At 45.8% G+C, this 24,702-nt stretch overlaps 1 protein-coding gene across 25 annotated transcripts; it reads right to left on the minus strand.

Moving 5' to 3' along the window:
• Positions 1-175: 175 nt before the first annotated feature.
• Positions 176-12,879, minus strand: tpm1 (tropomyosin 1 (alpha)). 25 transcript variants are annotated; one of them, XM_077007455.1, is made up of 10 exons: positions 12,627-12,862; positions 12,039-12,164; positions 11,744-11,869; positions 8,352-8,485; positions 7,317-7,434; positions 7,007-7,077; positions 5,960-6,035; positions 5,575-5,637; positions 5,401-5,470; positions 176-1,010 (listed from the first exon to the last, which is right to left on the minus strand). In XM_077007455.1, the coding sequence occupies exons 1-10, from the start codon at positions 12,738-12,740 to the stop codon at positions 928-930; spliced, it is 981 nt and encodes a 326-aa protein (XP_076863570.1). In that variant the 5' UTR covers positions 12,741-12,862; the 3' UTR covers positions 176-927. The 25 variants fall into 25 exon arrangements, with proteins under 25 accessions (XP_076863570.1, XP_076863575.1, XP_076863573.1 ...); XM_077007445.1 differs by lacking the exons at positions 176-1,010; positions 11,744-11,869 and adding exons at positions 2,638-3,041; positions 4,558-4,636 and having other exon boundaries at positions 12,627-12,861; XM_077007442.1 differs by lacking the exons at positions 176-1,010; positions 12,039-12,164 and adding exons at positions 2,638-3,041; positions 4,558-4,636 and having other exon boundaries at positions 12,627-12,856.
• Between the last annotated feature and the right edge of the window lie 11,823 nt (positions 12,880-24,702).

The following is a 24,702-nucleotide window of genomic DNA, read 5'->3' on the forward strand; positions in this document are numbered from 1 at the left end:
TGTGCTGAGTAACTGAGTATTGACCATCATGGTACAGACCACGGGGTGAACAATAAACACTCTGAAGTACATGAAAGTGAGACAAAAAGATTTCGAACAGGAGCTGAATGCATTAGACACCTGAGGTGAATACATCTTCCACTGAAGGTCCTACAAACTGATTCAAGGCTTTAGAAAATCTGCAAGGTTTTTATTTATATTTATTTAGCTTTGTACATTTTAGATAGGACATACATTTAATACATCTACATTTATTGACTTGAATGAGGCACAACCAAATATGATTGAATCATATTTTTCAATTTAAAATAGACATTTTGAACCATACAGATTGTGGGCAAACAGAAAACCCCAAAATGCATTTGCAAAGATAATGCTGCCTGACATTTTGCATCGAGTATTAGTTGAAAAAGGAAAATAAATAGATTTGATAGACAGGTCCCTTTCTGGCCAGGGCTACTACTGGCACAAGTAAAATATAATCCAAATTACTAATGCATATAGTCTAAGAGTTACTATCTAAAAGCTACAAACCGTTAGACATTGGTCTTCACAGTAGCACCAGTGTACATACAGGCAACATAATCCAATGTACACGTTGGAAATTTGGATTACTAAAACCATCTTTCTAATGAATTCTATTTAAACTTGGTTTAAGACTCAACCTTGTCCGCCATTACAATTATGTGCAGAAATTGTGAATTAAGTGCAATTTTTTGCAAACTTTGCCATTTCTGATGAAAATGACAAAGTGTGTGCATAACCAGAGTAAAATGAATATGTACCAGAACATTATCTAAAAATAAAAAAGCAGAAAACTAAACATTTTGTAACAAATGGCACACGTTATGTAATCTGATAACTTATCAGAAAAGAAACATCACTCAAAAGTTTCAAAATGCAGACATTATTGTGTGGCCATGCCTTTCACATATTATTCAACTCCAATAGAGTCTGCTCCAACATCTGGTTCATATCGATGTTCTCTTCTTTAGCTTGTGACAGTTTTTCTGTTAGAACATCAAGTGTTAGAGAACAACATTAATATCCCCAGTGAATACATACAGCAAACATGCAGAGGTATTTGAAGTACTTTGAACAAACACACTCCAGGCCGGATTTAAGTGCCACAAACATTTCATTTGACAAAACAGTGCTTCACAACAACCTTGTTCCCCTCCAAGATACAGATGAGGAACTCTGAGCTGGAATCTCAGACCATGTAGCTCTGTTAAAGTCAAGGTATACCTCAAACAACAGAGTGCATTAGCATTTCCAGACTTCACAATATTATTAATGAAATGGTAGAGCGCAGACATTTTTATGCAAAAGCTTGTGAGTATCATTATTAACATTATTTTTGATAATGTTCAACATAATGCATGTTACACTTGTTACACTTATGGAGATCACATTTTTGTTATTAAAAGAGAAAACCAAAAAGCACACTACTCTCAGTCCTCATTCAAGGCCACTCTTAGTTCATTAGAGAGAAGGCGGTTTTTCTCAAGCTGCTGGTAGAGGCAGTCTGTGCAGTCAGGCAGCAGGTTAGGAGAAAGAGAAAGACAGAGAATGAAAACGGATCAAAGGGAGTAGGTGGGAGACAGGAGAAAAGTTAGCTCGTATTCGATGGACCCAGAACACTTACAGAATGGACAAAGGTGAAATACATTCCAGTGTGGAAGAAAATGGCTAATGAAATACAAGCATCAGCCGGATTCCATGGCAGTCACTTGTAGTAACAAATGTAATGAAGACGATCATGTATAAACTAAAATGAATTATGGAGCATATAATCTTATGTATTTGCCTTAATGCACTAATGCCACATACTCCAGCAGGTCTTCACTTACCTTCAGTATTTCAGTGTTGTGAAAATAAAAGCAATAATAACTTCATATTAAAGTTATGGAAGTAATCCCACTGGAAAAGGCACATTTCACCCCTCGTAGGTCATACACCCAGAGAACTACTTAGTTATTCTATGAAAGCATAATAAAAATAAAGTGACCAAGCTGATGGAATAACTCCCAAGCCAGCCACAATGTGGTGGGCAAGGTCTCATTAGCACATCACACTGTCAAGCACTTTAAATACACAGTCATGTGATGTTATATCTAAACGAAACAAGGGAAAATCCATCAAAGTAACTTCTTAATACTTGCATTCTTTCAAAATTCATATTCTGCCAATTACATAGAATCTTTTCAACACTAACTGAGGCAAAATTATGCATTCAATAAGTCTAATTAAGATCACATGTTGACAATTCTATTTAAAAAGATAATATTCAAGATGGGTGTGTAACCAACATTCCAGCACAGCTTGCAGAGAAGAAGAAAATGCACTTTTAACTAATCTTGTAAGATTCATTTGTATTTGTTGCAGGTGAATGTAAAGACTCAACTCTAATCTCTACGACAAAGCGTTATAAAGAGGCTCCTCTGCACCTTTGGAAAGGCTGTTATGACCTCAGACATTTGAATATCAGGTAAATTTGCCTACATGTAAAAAGGAACATTGCAGTCACTTCCCCATATAAATAGAAACGGACTAAAAAAACCTTCAATTACAACTGCAAAGACAGAATTATTGTATGAACTTTATCACAGGAAGCAAAAAATAAAATGCATGAGGTACGAGCTGGGCATCTCGACTTTATTATTAGCCACTCAAAAATAAATTATAGCACACAGAAATGAAAAGACAACATAAAAAAGACAAAATGACAAAACGTGAGGGGAGATAGTTTTACATAGAAGGGAGAATGTTTATTTTTACACAAAGCAGAAAGAATCGAAGGTTCTGTACAAGAGAGTTGGAAGCCAACCAACCACATAGGAGAGGGCTCGACAGAGACGGAGCAGGGAGGGGGGGGGGGGGTGATGGGGAGGAGGAGGGGGGAGAGGGAGGGCAGGGGGGAGAGGGAGGGGTATTTAGGGGAGGAGGGGGGGTTGGGGGCAGGGGCAGAAGGCTGGAGAGAGCAGAGAGGGTTCGCTCAGCTGGCAGGAGGCGTCTTTCATGAGGTGTAAACAATTTATCTGTGCAGGGAGAAGGAGGAGAGAGAAGCGTGATGAAGGGCCTCACTGTGGGCGAGAGGACGCACCGCACACATCAGAGGGGGGGGCACTGCACACAGGAGCCACAATGCCCACTATAGAGACATTGCCAGGAAGGGATACTGGTGCCAGTCAGTCTCACACACACAGCCACACACATCAGTCTCAATCCTCAATGGAAATACAATGAGTCGATGACCTTGGTCGGGGCGGGGAGCGGGGGCGGGGCCTATAAAATCCATTTTCTATAATGCAGAAACACAAGCTGTTTTTCAGCCTCGATACTTGTGTCCCATGAGTGTATGTAGTGTCACCCAAGGGCCCGGTAGATACTTACTATGGTGATGGAGCTTACAACCACTCTCAGATTCTCTTTGGCGATAGAGTCTAGATTAGCTCATGGATACATTAGCCTACCGATGCTGAGCCCACATTGCAAAAGGTCGAGTTCAATTAGAAAATATGGAATATGGAAAAGCAATGAAAGATGTTTGTGGTCTTACTTGCACACATGAATGTGCGATTCTGTTCTTATGTTGCACTGCATACGTCAAATGATGGACGATCAACATCTAAACTTGTGCTGCATTATAAATTGGAGCAATCGCATCAGCACCATATCTGAGCACTTCAACATAAACACCTGTAACCTTCCCCAACAGCTGTGCCACGTCTGCGGGGGAGGGAAGTTGTGACGATGTCCCTATGATCACCAGAACACAAGTACCTGGTTCTGAAAAACAGCTTCAGTGCAGGTAACATACCCTTAATGGCCAAGGAGAGGCACCAAACCCAAAATCACCTAGCTGACTTACCCAACAGCACACAGACCAACCATACAGAAGCCTACTGCACACAGTGCACTGCAGTCTCAAGTGTGATGCTGACCTGAGCTGCAGGGACACTTTCAACAGAAAGGTAGCAGGAGCGGACCGTGTTAGTGAGAGGGGTAAAGGGGGGTGTGAGAGGGTGCATCCTGAACAAAACACCCAGGACCAATCAGAGTAAAACCCTTGGCCAAACTGGCTGCACTTCAGACTGTTAACATGCTCTGTGAAACAGGCACACTTAACAGTGCATTGTTTGTACATGATCAAACAAACACAGATCCTTTTTGGGGCTTGGTGCAATTAATTAGAATGTATTGCTTTTGTGAAAAGTAATACAGTGGTTCTATAAAACACTACAAACTGATGGCACAGTTGTATTCTGCTTCAACTGGGCTTCACTGTTCCATCTAATTTGTCCCAGACTGCTAAATGTCTTCTAAGGACAGGGGACATTAACAGGTACCATCGATCTTGCTGAATAACAGACAGAGTACTATTTTTAAAAATGGGGCAAATTTGGCAAATGAAAAGAACCAGGCAGGACAGACTAAAAAAAAAACAATGTAGTGATGACTCAGGGGTGGAGTCAAGCAGGGTGGGGGCGGAGTCAGGCAGGGTGGGGGGGTGGAGTCAGGCAGAGGCACATGCAGACACAGCAAATAAATTACATTGAAGTCATGTCGTTGAGGGCGTGGTCCAGCTCCTCGCTGACGGCTTTGTACTTCAGTTTCTGGGCGTACAATTCATCTATGGGGGGCGAGGAGAGGGTGTAGGAAGGGAAAGTGGAATAGGGGTGCGGACGGAGAAGGGTGACGGAGGGGTGGAGCGGTGGAGGTGGAGGTGGAGAGGTGGAGAATCCATTCCAGCAGCAAGACAGGCCCCAGGGAGAAAGACAGAAAGAAAGCAGCGAAAAGGGAAAACAGAACTTTTAGAATGAAGGTGGAGAACCGCGTGGTGGAAGCAAACGTCTGGGCTCCTTCACCGAACACCCAAGAACTGAACAACCTAATGAGGGATCTCCGCACTTACTGCACTGCAGTGAAATCCTTTTAATCCACGACTTCCTATCATCAGAGTACTTGACAGTGCAAATATTCCTTTCTGTTAGTGTGCCATAATTATGAAAATGACACTGGATGCATAAATAACCAAATGAACGGGACAGAGAGAGCCAATGATAGATCAATACGGAGTCTCCATAAACTCCTAATCACTGTGAATAATCACATTACAGAAAATGCTCCAGTGTCTGGAGGGCCAGGAGAAACTGGGCCAAGGTTGGACCGGTGACGGCGCTGGTTAAATAACGCAGGGCTAAAGTCCATCAGAGAGGAGATAAAGAAACTGAATGGAGGCAAGAGACAGTTTTATAGAAAGGAAAGATTACAAGAGTCACAAGTATAGGAAAAGCAAAAGTATTCACTGCACTGTGTGAAAGTAGACAGCAACGTAAATGAAGTCCGGATATGAAACACAACTACAATAAACGGTCCAGTGAAATGAAGCCATACCTTCCAGGTCATCGATGGTCTTCTCCAGCTTGGCTACTGTTCTCTCTGCAAACTCAGCACGAGTTTCAGCCTGGGGGGGGGGAACATGGTTATGGAATCCCGTCAAAGCAAAAACACACCCACCCAACTCTACACGGTGGTAAAATTATCTGACAATTGATATAAAATCTTCACCTCCTTCAGTTTGTCAGTGAGGACCTTGATCTCCTCCTCATACTTGTCTTCCTTCTGTGAGTACTGTAGAGGTCAAACAAGAGCAAAAGGTCACGACCAAATCGTCAAACGCAACATTTATACCAATCATCAACCCTCAGTAGTAAACTAAATAACCAGACTGATGCCATGGGGCTGTTTGATGTATGCTACACATAGACACAGGTATGAAGTCTTAAAATCAGACTCGTTTATTCTCAAGTTCAGTTGCACGAAAATCATCTTGGTACCGTGTGCCAGAGAAGCTAATGATAAATGACCTAAAGCGGGTCAGGAGAGCTAATGTCCAGACGATGGCGTTGGGTTGGCTGGGAGAAGTCACGCAGACACACGCCAGCACACCTACCTTCTCAGCCTGGGCCTCCAGAGACTTCAGGTTGTTGGTCACAGTTTTCAACTCCTCCTCAAGTTCATTGCATTTGCTACATTTTACATAAGAGGGTGCAGAGGAGAGGTAGAGAGAGGGGAAGGGGGGGAGGATGTAGCAAGAGGATGGAGGGATGTGTGGTGGAGTGAGAGACGAAGAACAGGTTGGATATCAGGGAAGCAAAAAGCCAAGAAGAGGGTGAGGTAAAGGGGGAAAAACAAGAAACAAACAGAACAAAACTAATGAAACTACAGGGAGAACCACAAAGCACGCCCACCAAAGCAGGAAAACTTCACAAGAACCAGCCAAACCCAAACGTGAAAAGGGCTGGACGCCATGATTCATTTATTTTGCATGCATGTCTTCAGTGTCCTGCATTTGACCAACAGCCTTCCTGCTAGGTTAGATGGGCCACAGAAAGGACAAAAACGAAAAAAAAAAGAAACAAAAGTAAAAACAAGCAAACGAAAGCGAGGCAGAGCAGGAATGAAACGGAGGAAGGACGTCCTGCAGGAGTGAGGGGCCACGACTCGCCGAGGACATTCGTGCGGGGAGACGCAATCAGACGTATTAGTGTGCAGTACCTGATCTCCTGTTGCTTTTAATGACTTAAAGGTTTGGTCCAACACTTTGAGCTCGTCCTGGTATCCTCGTACACGCCTGTTAGTGTGTTTGCACAGCAAGAGGCCATACCAAACCCCGGGAACACATGCAAGTTAATGGTGCATGCAAAACAACAACAAAAACTAGTGTTAGGAAATTGCAACGAGAATCCTGTAGACAGAGATGAAGTGACGGGCCGTGTGGTGCAGGCAAACACGCGTGTGATCCGTGTGGTTCAGGCAAACACGCGTGTGATCCGTGTGGTTCAGGCAAACACGCGTGTGATCCGCGTGGTGCAGGCAAACACGCGTGTGATCCGCGTGGTGCAGGCAAACACGCGTGTGATCCGCGTGGTGCAGGCAAACACGCGTGTGATCCGCGGGGTGAAGTGGAGGGCGTGTGGCGAGCAGGCAGGACGCTCACCTCTCAGACAGCTCGGCGCGTTCCTCTGTGCGCTCCAGCTCACCTTCAACGATCACCAGCTTACGGGCCACCTGCATAAACGGGCCACACAGGATGGACCATCAGTCTACAGCACATGTGCCTTCGACATGCACACGATGAACAAAATTCAAGCATCTGAAATAGGGGTGGCAAACATTTGTGTAACTATGAGCCTGCTACTGTAACGCATTTGAAACCGTTGTGTGTGTATGCAAAACAGCTGCACTAAGATGCACGTGGAAAGCAGAGACGTGTGTGCGAGTGAAGGATGCTCTCCCGAAGAACTCGCCTCCTCATATTTGCGGTCGGCCTCCTCAGCGATGTGCTTGGCCTCTTTGAGCTGGATCTCCTGGATCTCCATCTTCTCCTCATCCTTCAGGGCCCTGTTCTCAATCACCTTCATGCCTCTGTGGAGCGAAAGAGTGGAAGAAAAAGCAGATGAGAGGGGGGGAGGGAGGGAGGGGGGGGAAACACCGCCATGGGGAAGATGAAGACCTGAGCAATCGTGTAACTCAACCCGCACCAGGAAGCACATCTAGGGTTCTGGTGGACACCGGCGTGCTTGCATGGAAATGCTTTTTAAGTCACACGTCATATCTCACCTCTGACTTTAGCCACTCACGGCCAGACCTGGTTGGAGAAGGTCAGCTGTGAGGAGTGTGAATGGGTGTGAACTGTGAAGCACCGCTAGCTGAAGTCAGATCTCTGCACAGAGCAGCTGAACACGAGGCCCTGAACCGGGCCGCACAGAGGGGCTGTGTGTGAGGCCAACAAAGGAAGGGAAACACGGCCTTGTGCCCCCGTGAATCGCCACTTATTCACGGCCATGCTGCCACTGCACAAACAGCTCACGTCTGTTGTTCAGGCCAAGAAAATGGCATCACCAGAAACATGGACGTTTTAGCCACAACACCCTCGGGCTTCCCGACGTCAAGAGATTCGACACTGAAATCCTTTAGATTTTGAAACACCATTTAAACTGAGAAATTGTTGTTCATATTTCAGAAAAGGGTGTAATAATGAGGAGAGAATCTATCCTCACTACACTAACAAGATAGGAAGGGAAGACATGCGTCCGCATCTACAGAGGCACCACGGCAGCGTCTGCACAGTGACCTCAGCAGAACGGACGGACAACAGGGAGGGGCAGAGTGCAACTGTCCGCTCAGCTTCCCTCCCATAGTCTCTCAGAGTCTTCTCGTTCTCTTCACAGTGAATCCGTACAAAACCGTACCAAAACAATGAAGCGCGCGTGCTGCGCATGTTCTAGGCGACCGTGGCCGTCCTGCGGTGCGGTGCGGCCCGTGCGATGAACCCCGCTCACCTCTCGCTCTCATCCGCTGCCTTCTCAGCCTCCTCCAGCTTCTGCAGTGCAGTGGTAAGACGCTCCTGGGCTCGGTCCAGCTCCTCCTCAACCAGCTGGATGCGTCTGTTCAGAGAAGCTACGTCCCCCTCGGCCTGGGGGAGGGCGGCAGGGAAACCGGAGTGAGTGGGAGCACACACACAGAGCAGACCTCCACACACAAGAGTACACAAATCAAACAAACGGACGCTGATGATTACTAGGAAACGTAAGGAACTCGAGAGGCATGCAGATAGAGAAGACGATGTGCACGTTCCTGAACAGGCCAGTGAGGGACATTAAGACCTCCCTGAGGAAGAGGCAGAATGCTGAGAGCATCCATTAAACAGCTTCTTACTGTGTGAGCTAGCAACAGTGATGATCAGGACAGGGTTGGGTTCACCAGAGGAGCTTTGAAAGATGTGATCGTGGGTTATGCCACAGGGTTATGCCATCGTAACGGCTACACTTTTGTAAAACAGGACCAGATTTTCACACTTTCACCAGCCACAACCTTTCAAATCTAAGGAAGACTCGCACTTGACACAACAGAAGGGCAAAGTGCATCGTGGGTTGTCAGTGAAGCCACGCGCAAGTTCCGCTTGCAAAACTTCCTGTGTCTGTACATTTGGTTTTAGGTATTTCTAGAGGCTTCTCCTTTGTCGCGTTTTTGATTCAAATGAGCTAAACAACATTCACTACCAAAACATTCAATATTTTTGCGATTTCCCATGGTTAGCAACGTAGCTAAAGACTGCTTGAAACTGCTTCCTGTCTCTATATCTTGGTTTGAGGCTCTAAGTGCGAAGGTGGGTCTTTTTTACTGTGGCGTGCACACACGCAACATGCCCTTATAAGGCAATGTGCTTGTGAACCGTTAGTGTGCACAAGTGCTTCTACACAGAGCAACACTTGCAACACTTAGAGGTTAAGTCATTACTCTGACCTGAAATGCTTATTAATTAATTAATAAATGAGTGCCAAACTTACATATCCGTCTCGTTTAACAAATCAATATTTTGTATGTTTGATGTTTATAATCAATTAATATGCAAATTTCTGCATATTATGAAAACTAAATAGATATATATATATATATTTTTTTTTTATTTTTTTTTTCAAAATGGAAACAACACATCCGGTATCGTCGTTATTAAATAACAATGTTACAGTGTTTCAAAGTTTGATGAGGTTTAAACGAGAGCCCCCAAAGGCCCGTGTGCACAAACGCGTGTGATGCTCCCCGTGCACACACCCTGGACATCACCTTATTCACTGTTCATGATCTGGAGAAGACAACACATGTCAAACAGTCATGATTGTATGTAGGAGACATGCGGCTCGGTTCAGCCCATCACTTGTGCTCCTCTCCCTTTCAAAGATGCGAGTTATCCTCAGACATTCAGTTACAGCACGTAGGAGTGAGTGTGACTAACGTGTGTGGCTGTAACAGGACTAACAGGACAGTAACACTCACGCTCTCCCTGGCTTTCCTCTCCACCATCAGCTCCTTCTGCAGTTTCTCCGCTCTCTCCTCAGCACCGTCCGCCTGCTCTTGCAGTAATTTGATTTTCCGTTTTACTGCCTCTAGCGACGTTAGTCCAGCCATGGTTTTAATTAGCGAGTAAAACGATGATCTCGTCGGTATCGGTTCTGTTCAAACGGCCACAGAGCGCACAACCGCCCTGGACTGTGAGGTTCAGACCTGCTGGTGTGTCTGCAAACGCACAGCAGCGCCTACACCGGAAGTGACCGTGTTTCACAGCCGAACCCAAACCCGAACGTCACTGGGCTCGCAAAAACCGGGCACTTCTCATTATAACGGTGGCGTCCGAAAATTAACGCGACTCACAATATGTGATGCATTTAATATCTTTATAATTTCTCCAGTACGGCTTTCCGCTGATATTTCAACCTGACATTCCAGTCAGCCCGTCCCAAGATGTCAGAACTTCACCCATAAACACAGTTCGCCACCTTATCCACACCTTCAGAGTCGGTACCAAACACAGCCTCGGTGCTGGACGTGTGCTTGTGTGGATACACGGAGACTGAACGGCCACAAACCACTATATAAATATTTGAAGGTTTGTTAACGGACACACAGCGCCCTCTACTGGCGGACTAATGAGTTAACGCTTTACCGTGTACCAGACCAGTGTCCTAATATGAGCAGTGACTGGCCATGTTTTTATTCCCACGCATATGAAGTACATGACCATAGTAATCATACTGCACTTAATTGAGCTTTATGTGTATTAATTTAATTTTAGGCATAACGGAAACACGTGTAATTACTCCACTAGGCCGACAGGGGGCTCTCTGTGAGTGTACGAGGAACCACGAAGCTCCGCGTCTAACGTAATACTGCGTATAAAAGAAGATGCATGTTTAAAACACTTAATATTGGGATTTCTCCTAAAATATAAAGTATGGGAAAAATACTTAATAATAAATAAACTCCATTAACATATATAACTATTCATACATTTCATCCAAACACATATATAATTAATCCACATAATTACACCAGAGTAGGTCTATTATTCTAAAATGTTTACTATACCAACCAATTTCACATCAGTTTTTCGTGTGGTTTTGAACTACACATATTTGGCATAGTTTTCCTGTGAGATAATACACTTCCCACTATTTAGTACAGCTTTTGTTTAAATTATCCCATGAATCTTGAATATTTTGATATTTGCATTCCATTAATTATTTTTCATCCACACGTTCATTTAAGATGAAAACAATACTAATATTGAAAAAGCATAAAATATAACTACAACATTATTTGATCACAAAAGTGACAAGTTAATTGACCTATTAAAAACTGTACATAAAGGCATGTTAGAGTCTTTGAATCATGGTAGAAATGAGAGTGGTTAGGTGAAAATGCTACATCACAGAAGACTTTACACAACATTTCAAGGGCCACAGCCCAAGGAGGTGCTCCGTCTTTACCATATAAAGCACTAGGCTAAATTTAACAGTGCAGTTGGTCTCCAGTGTTACTGTAGACTTGGCTACATGTCCTGCAAATTCCATCTCCACCAAGACTAGTGTTTCCTTTCAAGTACTGTATGTCTCAGCACCACGAATGGGTTCATGACATAACGGATGTCTCATGAGTTTCTTGCGTTAAGTCACTGTGTGCAGATCACATCAAAAGTGCACCAACCCAGAATACACCAATGTGAAATGACAGTGTTGGTGTTGATCATTTGTGTGATTTACTGACGTTACTCCTTAATTACATGGACTAAATAAATAGTTATATGCATTAGTCATGTCACACAGGCCTGCTCAGGAAGGAAAGGACAGAGAGGAAGCAGTGAGCGGCCCAAAGACGGTGGTTCGCTCTTACTTACATCTGTGGCTGTCTTGTCAGCCAGCTCAAGTTTCTCGGTGGCTTCTTTAAGAGACTCAGTATACTTGTCCAGCTCATCCTCGGTGGCCTTCAGCTTCTTCTGCAGGGCTACCAGGTCGTCTTCGAGCTGAGCGCGTTTTTAACGGGTTTATCACAGCGGTGGACAGTGAGGAAGAGGAGGAAGAGGAGGGGTGGCGTGTGCGCGCACAGGGCGACAGGGCAAAGGCAAAGGAGAGGGAGAGAAAAGAAAGAGAGAAGGAATAAAGTTAGGAGATGTATAAAAGCAGGTGAAATACCTTGGTGGCCACCTCCTCGGCGGTCAGCAACTTCTCCTCGGCACCTTGCAACTCCTCAAACACGCGGTCACGTTCATCCTCGGTCACGCGCAATTTCTTTTCCAACTCTCTTAATTCATCCTCCAGCTACACGTGCATGCAAATGATATTTTCATTATTTTACACACATTTCATCGATAGATATTTTTATTAGAGGTGTCAATTCCAGGTTCAGAAAGTAAAAGTCCTCACCAGGATTTTGCTCAGGCTTCCTGGATTGTGTTGTTTCCACTAATTTTACCTGGATTGCTAATTAGAAAATCTAGCAAGCTTGAGCAAAATCCTGGTGAGGACTTTTAATCTATGAACCTGGAATTGACACCACTAATTTTTATATGAAATAAGTTTTATAGTTTAGCATGCGATCATCTTACTGATTTCACAAGGAAACTTTAAAATAGCGCTTAAACATTACAGTAATTTCTCCGATCCTCCGTTACTATAAATCCACTCAGACGGGGTAATCCGTTTAACTGGTACCGATACGGCGCGCCACCGTGTGCGCCTTTCTCTACGGATAACTTAGAAGTCCCCAAATAAAGTGCCGACCTGCTTGCTCCGCTCCTCGGACGCCTTCTTGTCGCCCTCAGCTTGCTCGGCTCGGTCCAAGGCGTTTTCCTTGTCGAGTTTGAGCATTTGCATCTTCTTCTTAATGGCATCCATGGCTGCTTATTGGGTTGGCTGCACGAAATGTCCAAAAAGGAACCACAGAGATGTTGGTCGTCCGGAGCGTCTGTGCCAAACTGAACGCAAAGGCGGAGTGCGAGCGGTGGCTCCCTGCGCCCTGCAAATATGTACTTACACGGGGGGGCCGCGGGATTCCGCACGACATCCAATACTTTTTTGGACACGGCCCCTGTGGGCTCCTGCTGGTCTTTTTTATGGGTCTGCGCGGCTATTCGCTGTAGCGAGACATTTGAGCGTTGATATGACTATATATGGGATGTGATGGGGAGGAAGGCGAAGCCCTCAACACGGTCCTATTTCTAACACTGGAAACGCCGCAGCTTACGGAGACTCTGCTGAGAAAAAGTTCAGCCGTTTAGTGGCGGACAGTTTTCTTTTGAGGGATATATTTGCCCAAGGTTTGAAAACAAGGAAAAGGTGATATAGCATACTAGATAAATCTTAGAAGGTAATTTTCTTTTCTTCTACTTAAAAAAATCAAATCTTTTAGGTAAACATTTGGTAATATTGTTGCGCTTCCCCCCCCAGGAGCGTCTTTTTCCACGAGGGTACCACTGAGACAGAGGGGGACAGAACGCATCTCGCCTCCGCCGTGCGCTTCAGGAGCGACCGCGTTATCTCAGTCCGACCCAAATGTGTGTCGACCTCCAGGAAACTGTTGAATTAGCGGGTCTCAAGTGCTCTGACAGTCATGGCGAGTGGGTGACAGAGTACTAACTCAGTCTCTTGCATCGCCTGTTAACAGTCTTGAAAATTGTAGATAAGACGCATTTACAAGTCAAACCTGCAAACGTTTTTGCACTTTTAATGGACAGAGTAGCGGTTAGTGGTCAACATGGCAATATAGATTTATTAATTTATTAGTATACTCACTTGGAAGAAAATAATGTTTGACCCTTTAAGACAGAGATGAATATATTTCTTGCTTCCTCGTAGTCCTGTCTTGTCTGAGGATACTACTGTGGGTATTTTTAGACCCGTCTTCTCCTTCTGACACCTGCTCCAGTCTGTAAGACACCCGGCCAAATGACCAAATTCAATCATAATGAGTTAATCCCTTAAAATAATCCTTGTTTTAATGTAGTGTCCATTAGTCTTCCGTATCAATACTTTTATACCGGATTACATCAGATGAAGACTGCACAAGGTCTTATACCAAAACCAATCCGATAACTGATGCTTGGTGTTTTGAGATGGTCAATCCTGGAAACCAGCAAGCTTGATTCACTTTAGTAGTTATTTAGCCCAGTCATGTCTTATAATAAAACTGTTTGCCTTGAACGATATATTATAGGACACTTCTCAGGTGGTTTCAAATGGGATTTAAGTTACATTGTTACATTAGTTAAGCGTTTAAAGCTGGAATAATTGGGTAAGAAGTAGAAAAATGTGTTATTCAACATGGGCAAATACAGTTTAGAAAGCCAGAGACTATAATATGATAATAGATTGATAATATAACTTTTTTGGAAAATAAGCATGATGAAGCCATTGCAAGTGCAGACCCCGTCTGTGACCTATCCAAAAACCCAAGCACGTCAAAGTTTACAATCACAGGAGGACTGAATTACATATTGGGTATTGTGTGGGATTATCATTATAAATATCAAATCAAATCAAAGTTTATTTGTATAGCGCTTTTAACAACTCAAGTTGTCACAAAGCAGCTTTACAGGATTTACAAGGTTAACAATACTATGGGTCCAGAACCCTAATGAGCAAGCCAAAGGCGACAGTGGTGAGGAAAACCTCCCTCTCTACATCTCTCTCTCTCTCCAAGTTTTATATACCACAATCAGAAAATTTACAGTGTTGTGTAATGTATGCATACAATCTGATTTTATAGGTTGTAATTGATGGTTACCGCTATAAATATATATAGATTATATACATTTGAGTATTTAATAGCAGTTAGTTATGCCAAATTATTTATGCCTTTCTACTTCTGGGTAACAGGCTTACAAACACAGTTGTACAGTTGTGAGGGACCTGTGTGATTTGCATGTAGCATCCTTTGAAATGGTTTATATATACTGTGTACGTATATATATATATATATATATATATATATATATATATATATATACTGTATATGTGTGTGTGTGTGTGTGTCTGTTGTTTGCTGGGTCTGGCAAAAGCCAAAACACACAAAAACAACCAAACAAGACAAAAGGCAAGCAGTGTGTATTGCAGTTGATTTATTTTGCAGTTGACTGTGCCTCTCTTTAAAAGAACATGTGGTTTGAATGGTAATATTTATTGGCACATCCATCCAACTTTTCTACATGCTTTGAACATGTAGGTTGTTTTCTCTTCCAGCTCTGGTCCTAGAGCTGAATGTTAATGGCCTTTAGTAAGACTTGACATACCACAGACAAAAGCTCCAGTGTTAAAGACATACGCAGAGCATAATATCAATCACGATCAGATATCTATAGAAAGTGAAATATTATGATTTTTTAATTCAAATGCTTTCTAAGTCCAAAAAGCCCATTAAAAAGAAAAATAATGAGTCTGCAGACACACACACACACACACACCTGCATTTTGAACAAATATCACAGTCATAAAAAAGTACCATTTCCTGTCTTACTTTACACATTACAACTCATACATAGTTACATACTTGGCATTGTAAATACGTTTCAACAGCTGTTATTGTGTATATGTCCACTTAGATGTAACCAAAAGAGGTTTTTGTTGGCATACTGCTTCATGGTGGCATTCTGGGAATGAAAACCTTCCTGGGAATGAAAGACCACCGGTAGTGTCATTATTTCCATTTACAGTTCTCAAAATGTAAAAGAAAGTTTGGCTTTAGTGTCAGCAGTGACTACTAATTGGGAATCTAGACATAAAATATTATATCAGAAGGAGAGATAGAGAACCAATCACATGAAGCTGTAGTCTGGGCATATGCAAATGAAAAATTAACTTCCACTCCACCCACAATCTTTCTGCAAGTTCTGACAGAAATGGGGAGTTGTGCTCTGGTTTGTACCTCTGTGAAAGAATTACTCAGCCAATGGTTAGAAGATGGATATTGGTGAAATGAGAAAGTGCAGAGTAGTCCATAGATAATTGTACAGGGATGCAAGTATTATGTTTTATCTCTGTATTGTAGTAAAATGTGTTTACATTTACATTCACGGCATCTAGCAGACACTCTTATCCAGAGCAACTTACAAATTGCTTTGCATCTGATCACAGAATTCATCCTAGGTAATAGTACGGATAGGCCAGAATTCAAGGCCCCATTGAGTCAGACTACTACTAAACTACAGGAGTCAATGTCATTACCTAGTGTTTTGCAAGTTAAACGTTTGGCAAGAAGCACAAATAACCATAGACAGACATATAATTTAAGAATCAGAATCAAAAACGGGCTTTATTGGCCAAGTATGCTCACACATACAAGGAATTTGTGTTTGTTTACAGTTTGCTCCCAGTGCACAATAACTAACAGTAACATCACCGATGTAAACATTTACTCACACATAAACACCCACAAAACATACATTGTAAACCATGTGCAAAAATTGTATATCTACAGTAAAGTACTGAGGGCAGCAGTAAACAGGCACTGAGGTGCAGACTGAGTTAAATAGATCAATTAAATTAAACTGAATTAAATAAGGCATATAAATATGAGAACAGGAAATTACTGGCAGAGACGATGTGTACAGTGGTTCTTAGGCACTATCACCAGATAATAAAGTGCAGTACAGGGGGTGAACAGGGTGAGAGGGACGAGCTGGATGGATTGTACGCAACGGTCTTGTGTGTATGTGACAGACTGTATCCTGTATGTTGTGTTGTAGTGTTCAGCTGTTCATAAGAGTGATGGAATGTGGGAAGAAGCTTCTCTTTAGTCTGGTGGTCTTAGTCTTCGGTTGTCTAAAACGCCGTCCTGAGGGGAGACGCTGGAACAGGTGGTGTCCAGGGTGTGAAGCATCAGACACAATGTTCTCTGCACGCTTCCTGGTTCTGGAGGTGTGTAGATCTAGCAGGGTGGGTAGTGTCACACCGATGGTCCTCTCTGCAGACCTGATGATGCGCTGCAGTCGGTGGGTGTCGTGTTTGGTAGCTGAGCTGCCCCACACTGTGATGGATGCAGTGAGGACAGACTCAATGGTGGCGGTGTAGAACTGCACCATCTGCTCCGGGGGCAGGTTGAACTTCCTCAGCTGATGCAGGAAGTACAGTCTCTGCTGAGCTTTCTTGATGATGGTGCTGATGTTGGAGTCCACGACCATCACAGTTCTGTCCAGGATGGTGAGTGCTGGGCGGGTTGGGGGGCTTCTCCTGAAGTCCACTCTCATCTCCACTGTTTTTGCTGTGTTCAGCTCCAGGTTGTTGTATCTGCTCCAGAGGACACAACCTTGTGGAGCTCCTGTGCTGTTGGTGCTGGTTCCTGAGGTGATCTTTCCCAGCCTCACCTGCTGCTCTCTGCTAGTGAGGAAGCTGGTGATCCACTGGCAGGTGGAGGCTGGCACACCGAGTTGGGTCAGTTTGGTGTGTAGATGTCCGGGGATGATCGTGTTGAACGCAGAGCTGAAGTCCAAGAACAGAACTCTTGCGTATGTACTTGGATGTACAGGGGGTCCAGCTGGGGGTTGGTGATCTCCTTCAAGTGAGTGAGAACCAGCCTCTCGAAGGATTTCATGACCACAGAGGTCAGTGCAACGGGTCTGTAGTCGTTCAGTCCTGTGATGGTGGGCTTTTTGGGGATGGGTATTATTGTGGAGCGTTTGTTTTTCACGGTTAATGTAAAAGCAGATTCCGCTGCCTCTGAGTTTTCCCGAGGTCTCCGCGCCCTGGTCCGCTCTGTAGAGATGAAAGCCGGCGAGCTTGGTGGCCTCGGTGAGCCAGGTCTAGGCACAGCGCCGGTTCAGAAGTGAAAGTTCATCCATTTTGTTGCCTAGCGAGCGGAGGTTGGCCATGTGAATGCTTGGTAGCGCTGTACGGAGTCCGCGCTGGCGGAGCTTAATGAGCGCTCCTCCGTGTCTCCCGCACTTTTGCGTCCGTCTGCGTCTCCGGCCGAGCGCGGCTGCTCCACTCACTAAGACTTCCAAAAAGCAGTCCGAAAAAACGGAGATCATCTGCGCTGTATGTGGACGTATTAGGTTCACATGTAGCGGCAAAATACAAACAAAAACAGACAAAGCACAACGGAACTTCTGACCAGATTTTGCCGTCTGCGGTGCCATCTTGGAAAGATTTTTTTTAAGAACAACTGCAAGTGGTATCAGCTGAGTTAGTGCTCTGTTAAGAACTCAACAAACAGGTGAGTCTTCAGTCTACACTTGAAGATAGCAATAGACTCTGCAGTCCTAGCAGCTAATGGAAGATCGTTCCACCATCTTGGAGCCAGGACGGAGAATAGTCTGGAGCTTTGTCTTCCATGAGACTTTAAGCGTGGAGTTTTGAGTCAAGCCAAGCTTGAGGTTCTGAGTGTTCGCTGTACAGATCGGCTTTTGACCACGGACATCGTGTAGGGAGGGACCAGTCCATTTTTGGCTTTGTAAGCAAGCATCAAGGTTTTATATCTGATGCGAGCCGCTACTGGAAGCCAGTGAAGAGAGCGTAGCAGAGGAAGGTTCGTATTCTCCGTATGTTGCAGAGTTTAGATCTAATCCAGGTGTACATGAATTATAAACAATGTTTAAACTTACTCCAGTGATTTAAGAAATGTACATAATGTTAAATAAAATGCTAACATTAAGCACGTGGTTTAAAATCTTTTGCAACTACGTGGCCTTGCATAGAATCCTTAACCTCTCGTTGCTGCTCACTGATAGGGCGTCAGCAGTGGGGTCAGGAGTGAGGTCAGGACTGGGGTCAGCAGTGAGGTCAGTAATGGGGTCAGCAGTGGGGTCAGTAGTGGGGTCAGTAGTGAGGTCAGCAGTGGGGTCAGGAGTGAGGTCAGCAGTGGGGTCAGGAGTGAGGTCAGGAGTGAGGTCAGCAGTGAGGTCAGCAGTGGGATCAGCAGTGAGGTCAGCAGTGGGGTCAGCAGTGAGGTCAGCAGTGGGGTCAGCAGTGAGGTCAGCAGTGGGGTCAGCAGTGTGGTCAGTAGTGTGGTCAGCATTGGGGTCAGCAGTGGGGTCAGCAGTGTGGTCAGTAGTGGGGTCAGGAGTGAGGTCAGCAGTGGGGTCAGCAGTGGGGTCAGCAGTGAGGTTAGTAGTGGGGTCAGCAGTGGAGTCAGGAGTGGGGTCAGCAGTGGGGTCAGCAGTGGGGTCAGGAGTGAGGTCAGCAATGGGGTCAGGAGTGGGGTCAGCAGTGGGGTCAGGAGTGAGGTCAGCAATGGGGTCAGGACTGGGGTCAGCAGTGAGGTCAGCAGTGAGGTCAGTAGTGTGGTCAGCATTGGGGTCAGCAGTGGGGTCAGCAGTGTGGTTAGTAGTGGGGTCAGCAGTGGGGTCAGGAGTGGGGTCAGGAGTGAGGTCATCTTCACTTTCAGTTTATTTTAGGAGCTCTTTCTGTCGGTATTGTGCTCAGCAATCACAACACACACAGCAGGGTTCAGGTCAAGTCTGGCCAAGTCAATCAAGAAGGCTCCACATCTTGGCCTGATAATTACTTTAATAATATGTTTTGCTTGTGGATTCTGCTTCAACACTTGGGTGGATGCACTCAGCTCAGCTGCTGCTGCACATTTAAGAGTTCATCCTTAAGTCATTCTTCAACTTTCCTTCATGATTGTAAGCATTCATTGATCTACTTTCTTCTTTCATGTTCACTCCTGTTTCGGACTGCTTTTAATATTTCTTAATATTTCTGCTGTACCTGACCTTTCTCCCATTTTATCTGTACAGTGTCCTTGGGTGTTTATGAAAGGCGCTTTAAATAACATTTTTTATTATTATTATTATTAACCTGGTTGCACGGACTTAATTTGAGGGGGGGGGGGGGGGGGGGGTTTTTCAAAAGCCGGTTTAAAACAAATATTTAAATAGCGACGGGGTGGTGTGTGTGTGGGGGGGTTGGTGCTGGGGGGGGTGGTGTGGTGGGGGGTGGTGTGTGTGTGTGGGGGGGGTTGGTGGTGGGGGGGTGGTGTGTGTGTGTGGGGGTGGTGTGTGTGTGTGGGGGGGTTGATGTGTGTGTGGGGGTGGTGTGTGTGTGTGGGGGGGGGTTGATGTGTGTGTGGGGGGGGTTGGTTGTGGGGGGTGGGGTGTGTGTGTGGGGGGGGGGGTTGGTGGTGGGGGGTTGGTGTGTGTGTGTGGGGGGGGTGGTGTGTGTGGGGGGGGGTGGTGTGTGTGGGGGGTTGGTGGTGGGGGGTTGGTGTGTGTGTGGGGGGATGGTGTGTGGGGGGGTTGGTGGTGGGGGGGTGGTGTGTGTGTGTGGGGGGGTTGGTGTGTGTGTGTGGGGGGGGTTGGTTGTGGGGGGTGGGGTGTGTGTGTGGGGGGGGGGGGGGGGTTGGTGGTGGGGGGTTGGTGTGTGTGTGTGGGGGGGGTGGTGTGTGTGTGGGGGGGTGGTGTGTGTGGGGGGTTGGTGGTGGGGGGGTTGGTGTGTGTGTGGGGGCATGGTGTGTGGGGGGGTTGGTGGTGGGGGGGTGGTGTGTGTGTGTGGGGGGGTTGGTGTGTGTGTGTGGGGATGGTGTGTGGGGGGGTTGGTGGTGGGGGGGTGGTGTGTGTGTGTGGGGGGGTTGGTGTGTGTGTGTGGGGGGTTGGTGTGTGTGTGTGGGGGGGGGGGGGGGGGGTTGGTGTGTGTGTGGGGGGGATGGTGTGTGGTGGGGGGGTGGTGTGTGTGTTGGGGGTGTGTGGGGGGGGTTGGTTGTGGGGGGGGTGGTGTGTGTGTGTGTGTGGGGGGGGGGGGGGGGGGGGGGGGGGGTTGGTGTGTGTGTGTGTGGGGGGGGGGTTGGTGTGTGTGGGGGGATGGTGTGTGGGGGGGTTGGTGGTGGGGGGGGTTGGTTGTGGGGGGTGGTGTGTGTGTGTGGGGGGGGGGGGGGGTTGGTGTGTGTGGGGGGATGGTGTGTGGGGGGGGTTGGTGGTGGGGGGGGGTGGTGTGTGTGTGGGGGGGTGGTGTGTTTGTGGGGGGGGTGGTGGTGGGGGGGTGTTGTGTGTGTGTGGGGGGGTGGTGTGTGTGGGGGGGTGGTGTGTGTGTGGGGGGGGGGGGGGGGGGGTTGGTGGTGGGGGGTGGGGTGTGTGTGTGTGGGGGGGTTGGTGTGGTGGGGGGGTGGTGTGTGTGTGTGGGGGGGGGGTTGGTGGTGGGGGGTTGGTGTGTGTGTGTGTGTGTGGGGGGGTTGGTGGTGGGGGGTGGGGTGTGTGTGTGTGGGGGGGTTGGTGTGGTGGGGGGGGTGGTGTGTGTGTGTGTGGGGGGGTTGGTGGTGGAGGGTTGGTGTGTGTGTGTGTGGGGGGGGTTGGTGGTGGGGGGTGGGGTGTGTGTGTGTGGGGGGGTTGGTGTGGTGGGGGGGTGGTGTGTGTGTGTGTGTGGGGGGGTTGGTGGTGGAGGGTGGTGTGTGTGTGTGTGGGGGGGTTGGTGGTGGAGGGGTGGTGTGGTGGGGGGGGTTGGTGGTGGGGGGTGGTGTGTGTGTGTGTGGGGGGGTTGGTGTGTGTGGGGGGGAGGGGATGGTGTGTGTGTCGAACGTCGAACGAACACACCACCCCTTCACCACCAACCCCCCCCCACCACCAAACCCGCCCCCCCCACACACACCCCCACCATCAGTTCTCAAGCCATTTGTGTCCCCTCCCCACCTATGAAATCAACATTTCGTCTATGCCTCGTTGTTTGCTACTGTGAAGGTCTTCACTACAAGTTTGCTTCTTAACAATGTACCAAAGGTTTTGGCTCTGATCTTCTCTGATTGATTTTCTTTCCTGATTCTTCAGCCTCACAGTCCCCTTCTTCGCTGGTATCGACGTTTCTTTGGCCCCAGTGTGGAGAAGCAACAGTAACAGATACAACAGAAGCACTGAGGATCAGCGCTAGACTCGTGGTTAGCTCTCAGACGCACGAGTGAACCAGCCAAGAAACAAATGCAGCAAACCCACAGTCCAAGGACTTCTGGGCCACTGAAATGTGGAGGTCATGAATGTAGTTCAAGTAGTGTAACCCATCGGTAGAAACTCACATTCCTCTTTCATTTAAAATCATGTACTGTTTTCATTCAGCTTGACTACAGGAGCCAACAACAAACACCGTATCATCGTGTAATGACTTCCTGACTGCAGTGTTTACTATACTTAGCATGGCACTCTTATGTGTAACTCTCAGATTAATATGTACTTTGAATATGAATGTTTTAGTTTACCTTTCCAGACCCTGACCAGGACCAACTCCACTATGTGGATTGCATAATGTTTGGCATTTTCTGTGTGACTATTATGTGTTACTGTTGATTTTTGTGTGGTAATGGCCCTTGGTTTGAAGAATGTCCAGTGACGAATGAGGCTAATCCCTGCTGGAATGCTAATGCTAATTGTCCGAGACTGTGGGCTCCTGGGAGTAGCTGCTTCTCTCACACCAGAGAGGAAGTGCATCTCCCTACAGAACACATCAGAGAAAAAAAATGGTTGAAAGCTCTCTCTCCTGTTATCTCCGTGTTCTTCCTGCTGTGTGTATGAAACAAAGTGTTAGAATGCGCAACTGTATTAGCAAAGCATCTATAGAGCATTCAAATCTGTCCTGATGACATACGGGTGTCTGAAGTTGTGTTTTTAAAGCTGCCAGGGAAGCAGGCAGGAGAAGCTATGTTGAGCTCACGAGAACTCATGAGAACTCACGAGAACTCACCACTGTTCCGGGAGCACACACAACATGGCCAGCTGAACCAAGGTCACTTATTTTTTTAATTGAGGAGCGTTTTTTCCTCAGCACAGACTAGTCTAGCATTAACTCAATCTCTAACCCTAATTACTGGGCTCCTACCATACGCCAGTCACTACCCAACACTCGCGTCCACCTAGACCTCTAAAGTGGCCTTTAGAGCAACATACAGACTAAAACACCCCAAAACTTTGGGTTAAAACACTCTCCCATGGAAAGAACCAAACTAAAACCATGTCCCCAGAACCAAGTGTCAGTGACTTCCTGATGTGATTGACTGACTGACTAAGACTGAGAAACTTTCCTCCTTCTACTATCTGAGGAGGACTGTGGCAGTGGTACTGGGGGGATATATATATATATATATATATATATATATATATATATATATATATATATATATATATATATATATATATATATATATATATATATATATATAGAGAGAGAGAGAGAGAGAGAGAGAGAGAGAGAGAGAGAGAGAGGAGCAATGGAGCCTCACTCTGGGCCCTGGCCAGCACCATGCTGGGACATATACATTCAGATGATCAAGTGGGAGTGGCAGAGGAGTGTGACCTGCAACTCGAACCTGCTGTAACTCAAGTGGGCCCTTAAACCTCTGTGCATACACGCACCCCTGTGTTACCTGTACATTAGTGCAATACGGCAGTGCTGTAGTGTAATAGTATACCTACACCTAAACTCAACCTTAAAAAAAAAAAAACGTTTTAACAATTTGCATGTTTTAACAATTTGCTTAATCTGTTGTTGGAAAGGGGTGAAATTAGTAAACTAGTCATTTCATGCTTAACTCACAAAAAAATTATGAATAGAGTATTATGAAGTATCCTGCTTTAGTTCTAACTCATTCTGTTTCGGCTTTTCAGCAAAGCAAAATCAGGCCCAGTACTGTAAGCATAGCTCAGTAAGCATACCGTGACTATTATCTTTAAACTGACATGCACTTGGAGAATTCCAGCAGAGTCCTGCTGCTCCTCTAATGTTGTGGAAGCACAAGGATAAAAACGTCATGTTTAGGCTGGCGGTGCCCATTAAGTTGCTGGCTAGAATTCCTGCACTGTGAGCTGTTTGCACTGAGAGATCAGGACTGATTGAGATGGTCTCTTAGCTCTGGCCCAGAGGGAAATGCCTGCAAGTCAATCTATGAGCCTGAGAAGCAGCTTATTTGTATCCTAAACGCAACGTGTCCGTCTCACTGGCCAGTTTAGCACAGATGGGATAATTGTAGTTTCTTTTGCAATGGGTATTTTGTACCGATCTGGGAGGAGGTACCTTAATCTTAATCTGAGCCATCAGATTTTAGTGCTAGTGAGTTCAGTAGGCTCCACCCTCTGTCCAGTGTACTTTCACAAACTCTGTTGTTATTCCAGTGGATAGCTCATACTCACTGGAGCAAACATCCTGTTCCTGAAATATACAGGGGAGAAAAGTAACTGTACTGAATAATGTTATACTAGCAAACGTAACACTCAGCATCTAACCTAAGTGATATTTTAGTCAACAACAAAATGTCCTGCAACAAATGAAAGAAGGTGTTTAAGAGTTTCCTTCAAAGAATCAGCCAGTTTCAGGGCAGAACGTTTTGTGTGTTGGGCTTTTTCTTTTTTTCTTCTACAGAGAGACGGCTTCCTGCAGGCAGTAGCCATTCTGGGGGGTAATTGTGGTCTGGAGAAGATGCCTGTTGGTGAAGCCATGCTTCACTGATACACAGCTCAGAGAGGAAGAGGGACGAAATCAGATCATATCTGATTCTGGGGCAGATGAGGGTCATATCTGATTCTGGGACGGGAGTTTATCATTATCTACTTATGGTTGATGAACACTGGTATAAAGGGTTTAAATGTCCCATCCAAAATATGAAAAACATTTATTACATTAACCTGGCTTCATTCTCAATAAACAGAACCTTCCCCCAATCAACAAAGTGCTCCTTTAAACTTTAAGGGTGCCGTTTCCGAGCAGAGCCAGTGTGGGTGGAGTCAAAGCTCATTTTCCGGCAGCTTGTATTATCGTTCAGACACGAGATTCCTTGACAGCATTCAGGGCTGCTTTCACACTTGGAATTCTCTGGGCCTGATGGGCCTTATTTCAGGGGTGGCTGGTATGCCAAAAACTGCTCCACTGAAAACCTCAGCCTAATAGACTTTCGTAT

The sequence above is a fragment of the Brachyhypopomus gauderio genome, chromosome 5 (assembly GCF_052324685.1).
Source record: "Brachyhypopomus gauderio isolate BG-103 chromosome 5, BGAUD_0.2, whole genome shotgun sequence".
NCBI lineage: Eukaryota > Metazoa > Chordata > Actinopteri > Gymnotiformes > Hypopomidae > Brachyhypopomus > Brachyhypopomus gauderio.

Excerpts from the sequence above, each read along its gene's own strand:
- tpm1 (XM_077007455.1), bottom strand. The coding sequence starts at position 12,740 with ATGGATGCCATTAAGAAGAAGATGCAAATGCTCAAACTCGACAAGGAA. Across the intron at positions 12,165-12,626 it reads CCGAGGAGCGGAGCAAGCAG|CTGGAGGATGAATTAAGAGA; the intron begins GTCGGCACTTTA and ends ATGCACGTGTAG. Across the intron at positions 8,486-11,743 it reads CTGACAAGACAGCCACAGAT|GCCGAGGGGGACGTAGCTTC; the intron begins GTAAGTAAGAGC and ends GCCCTCCCCCAG.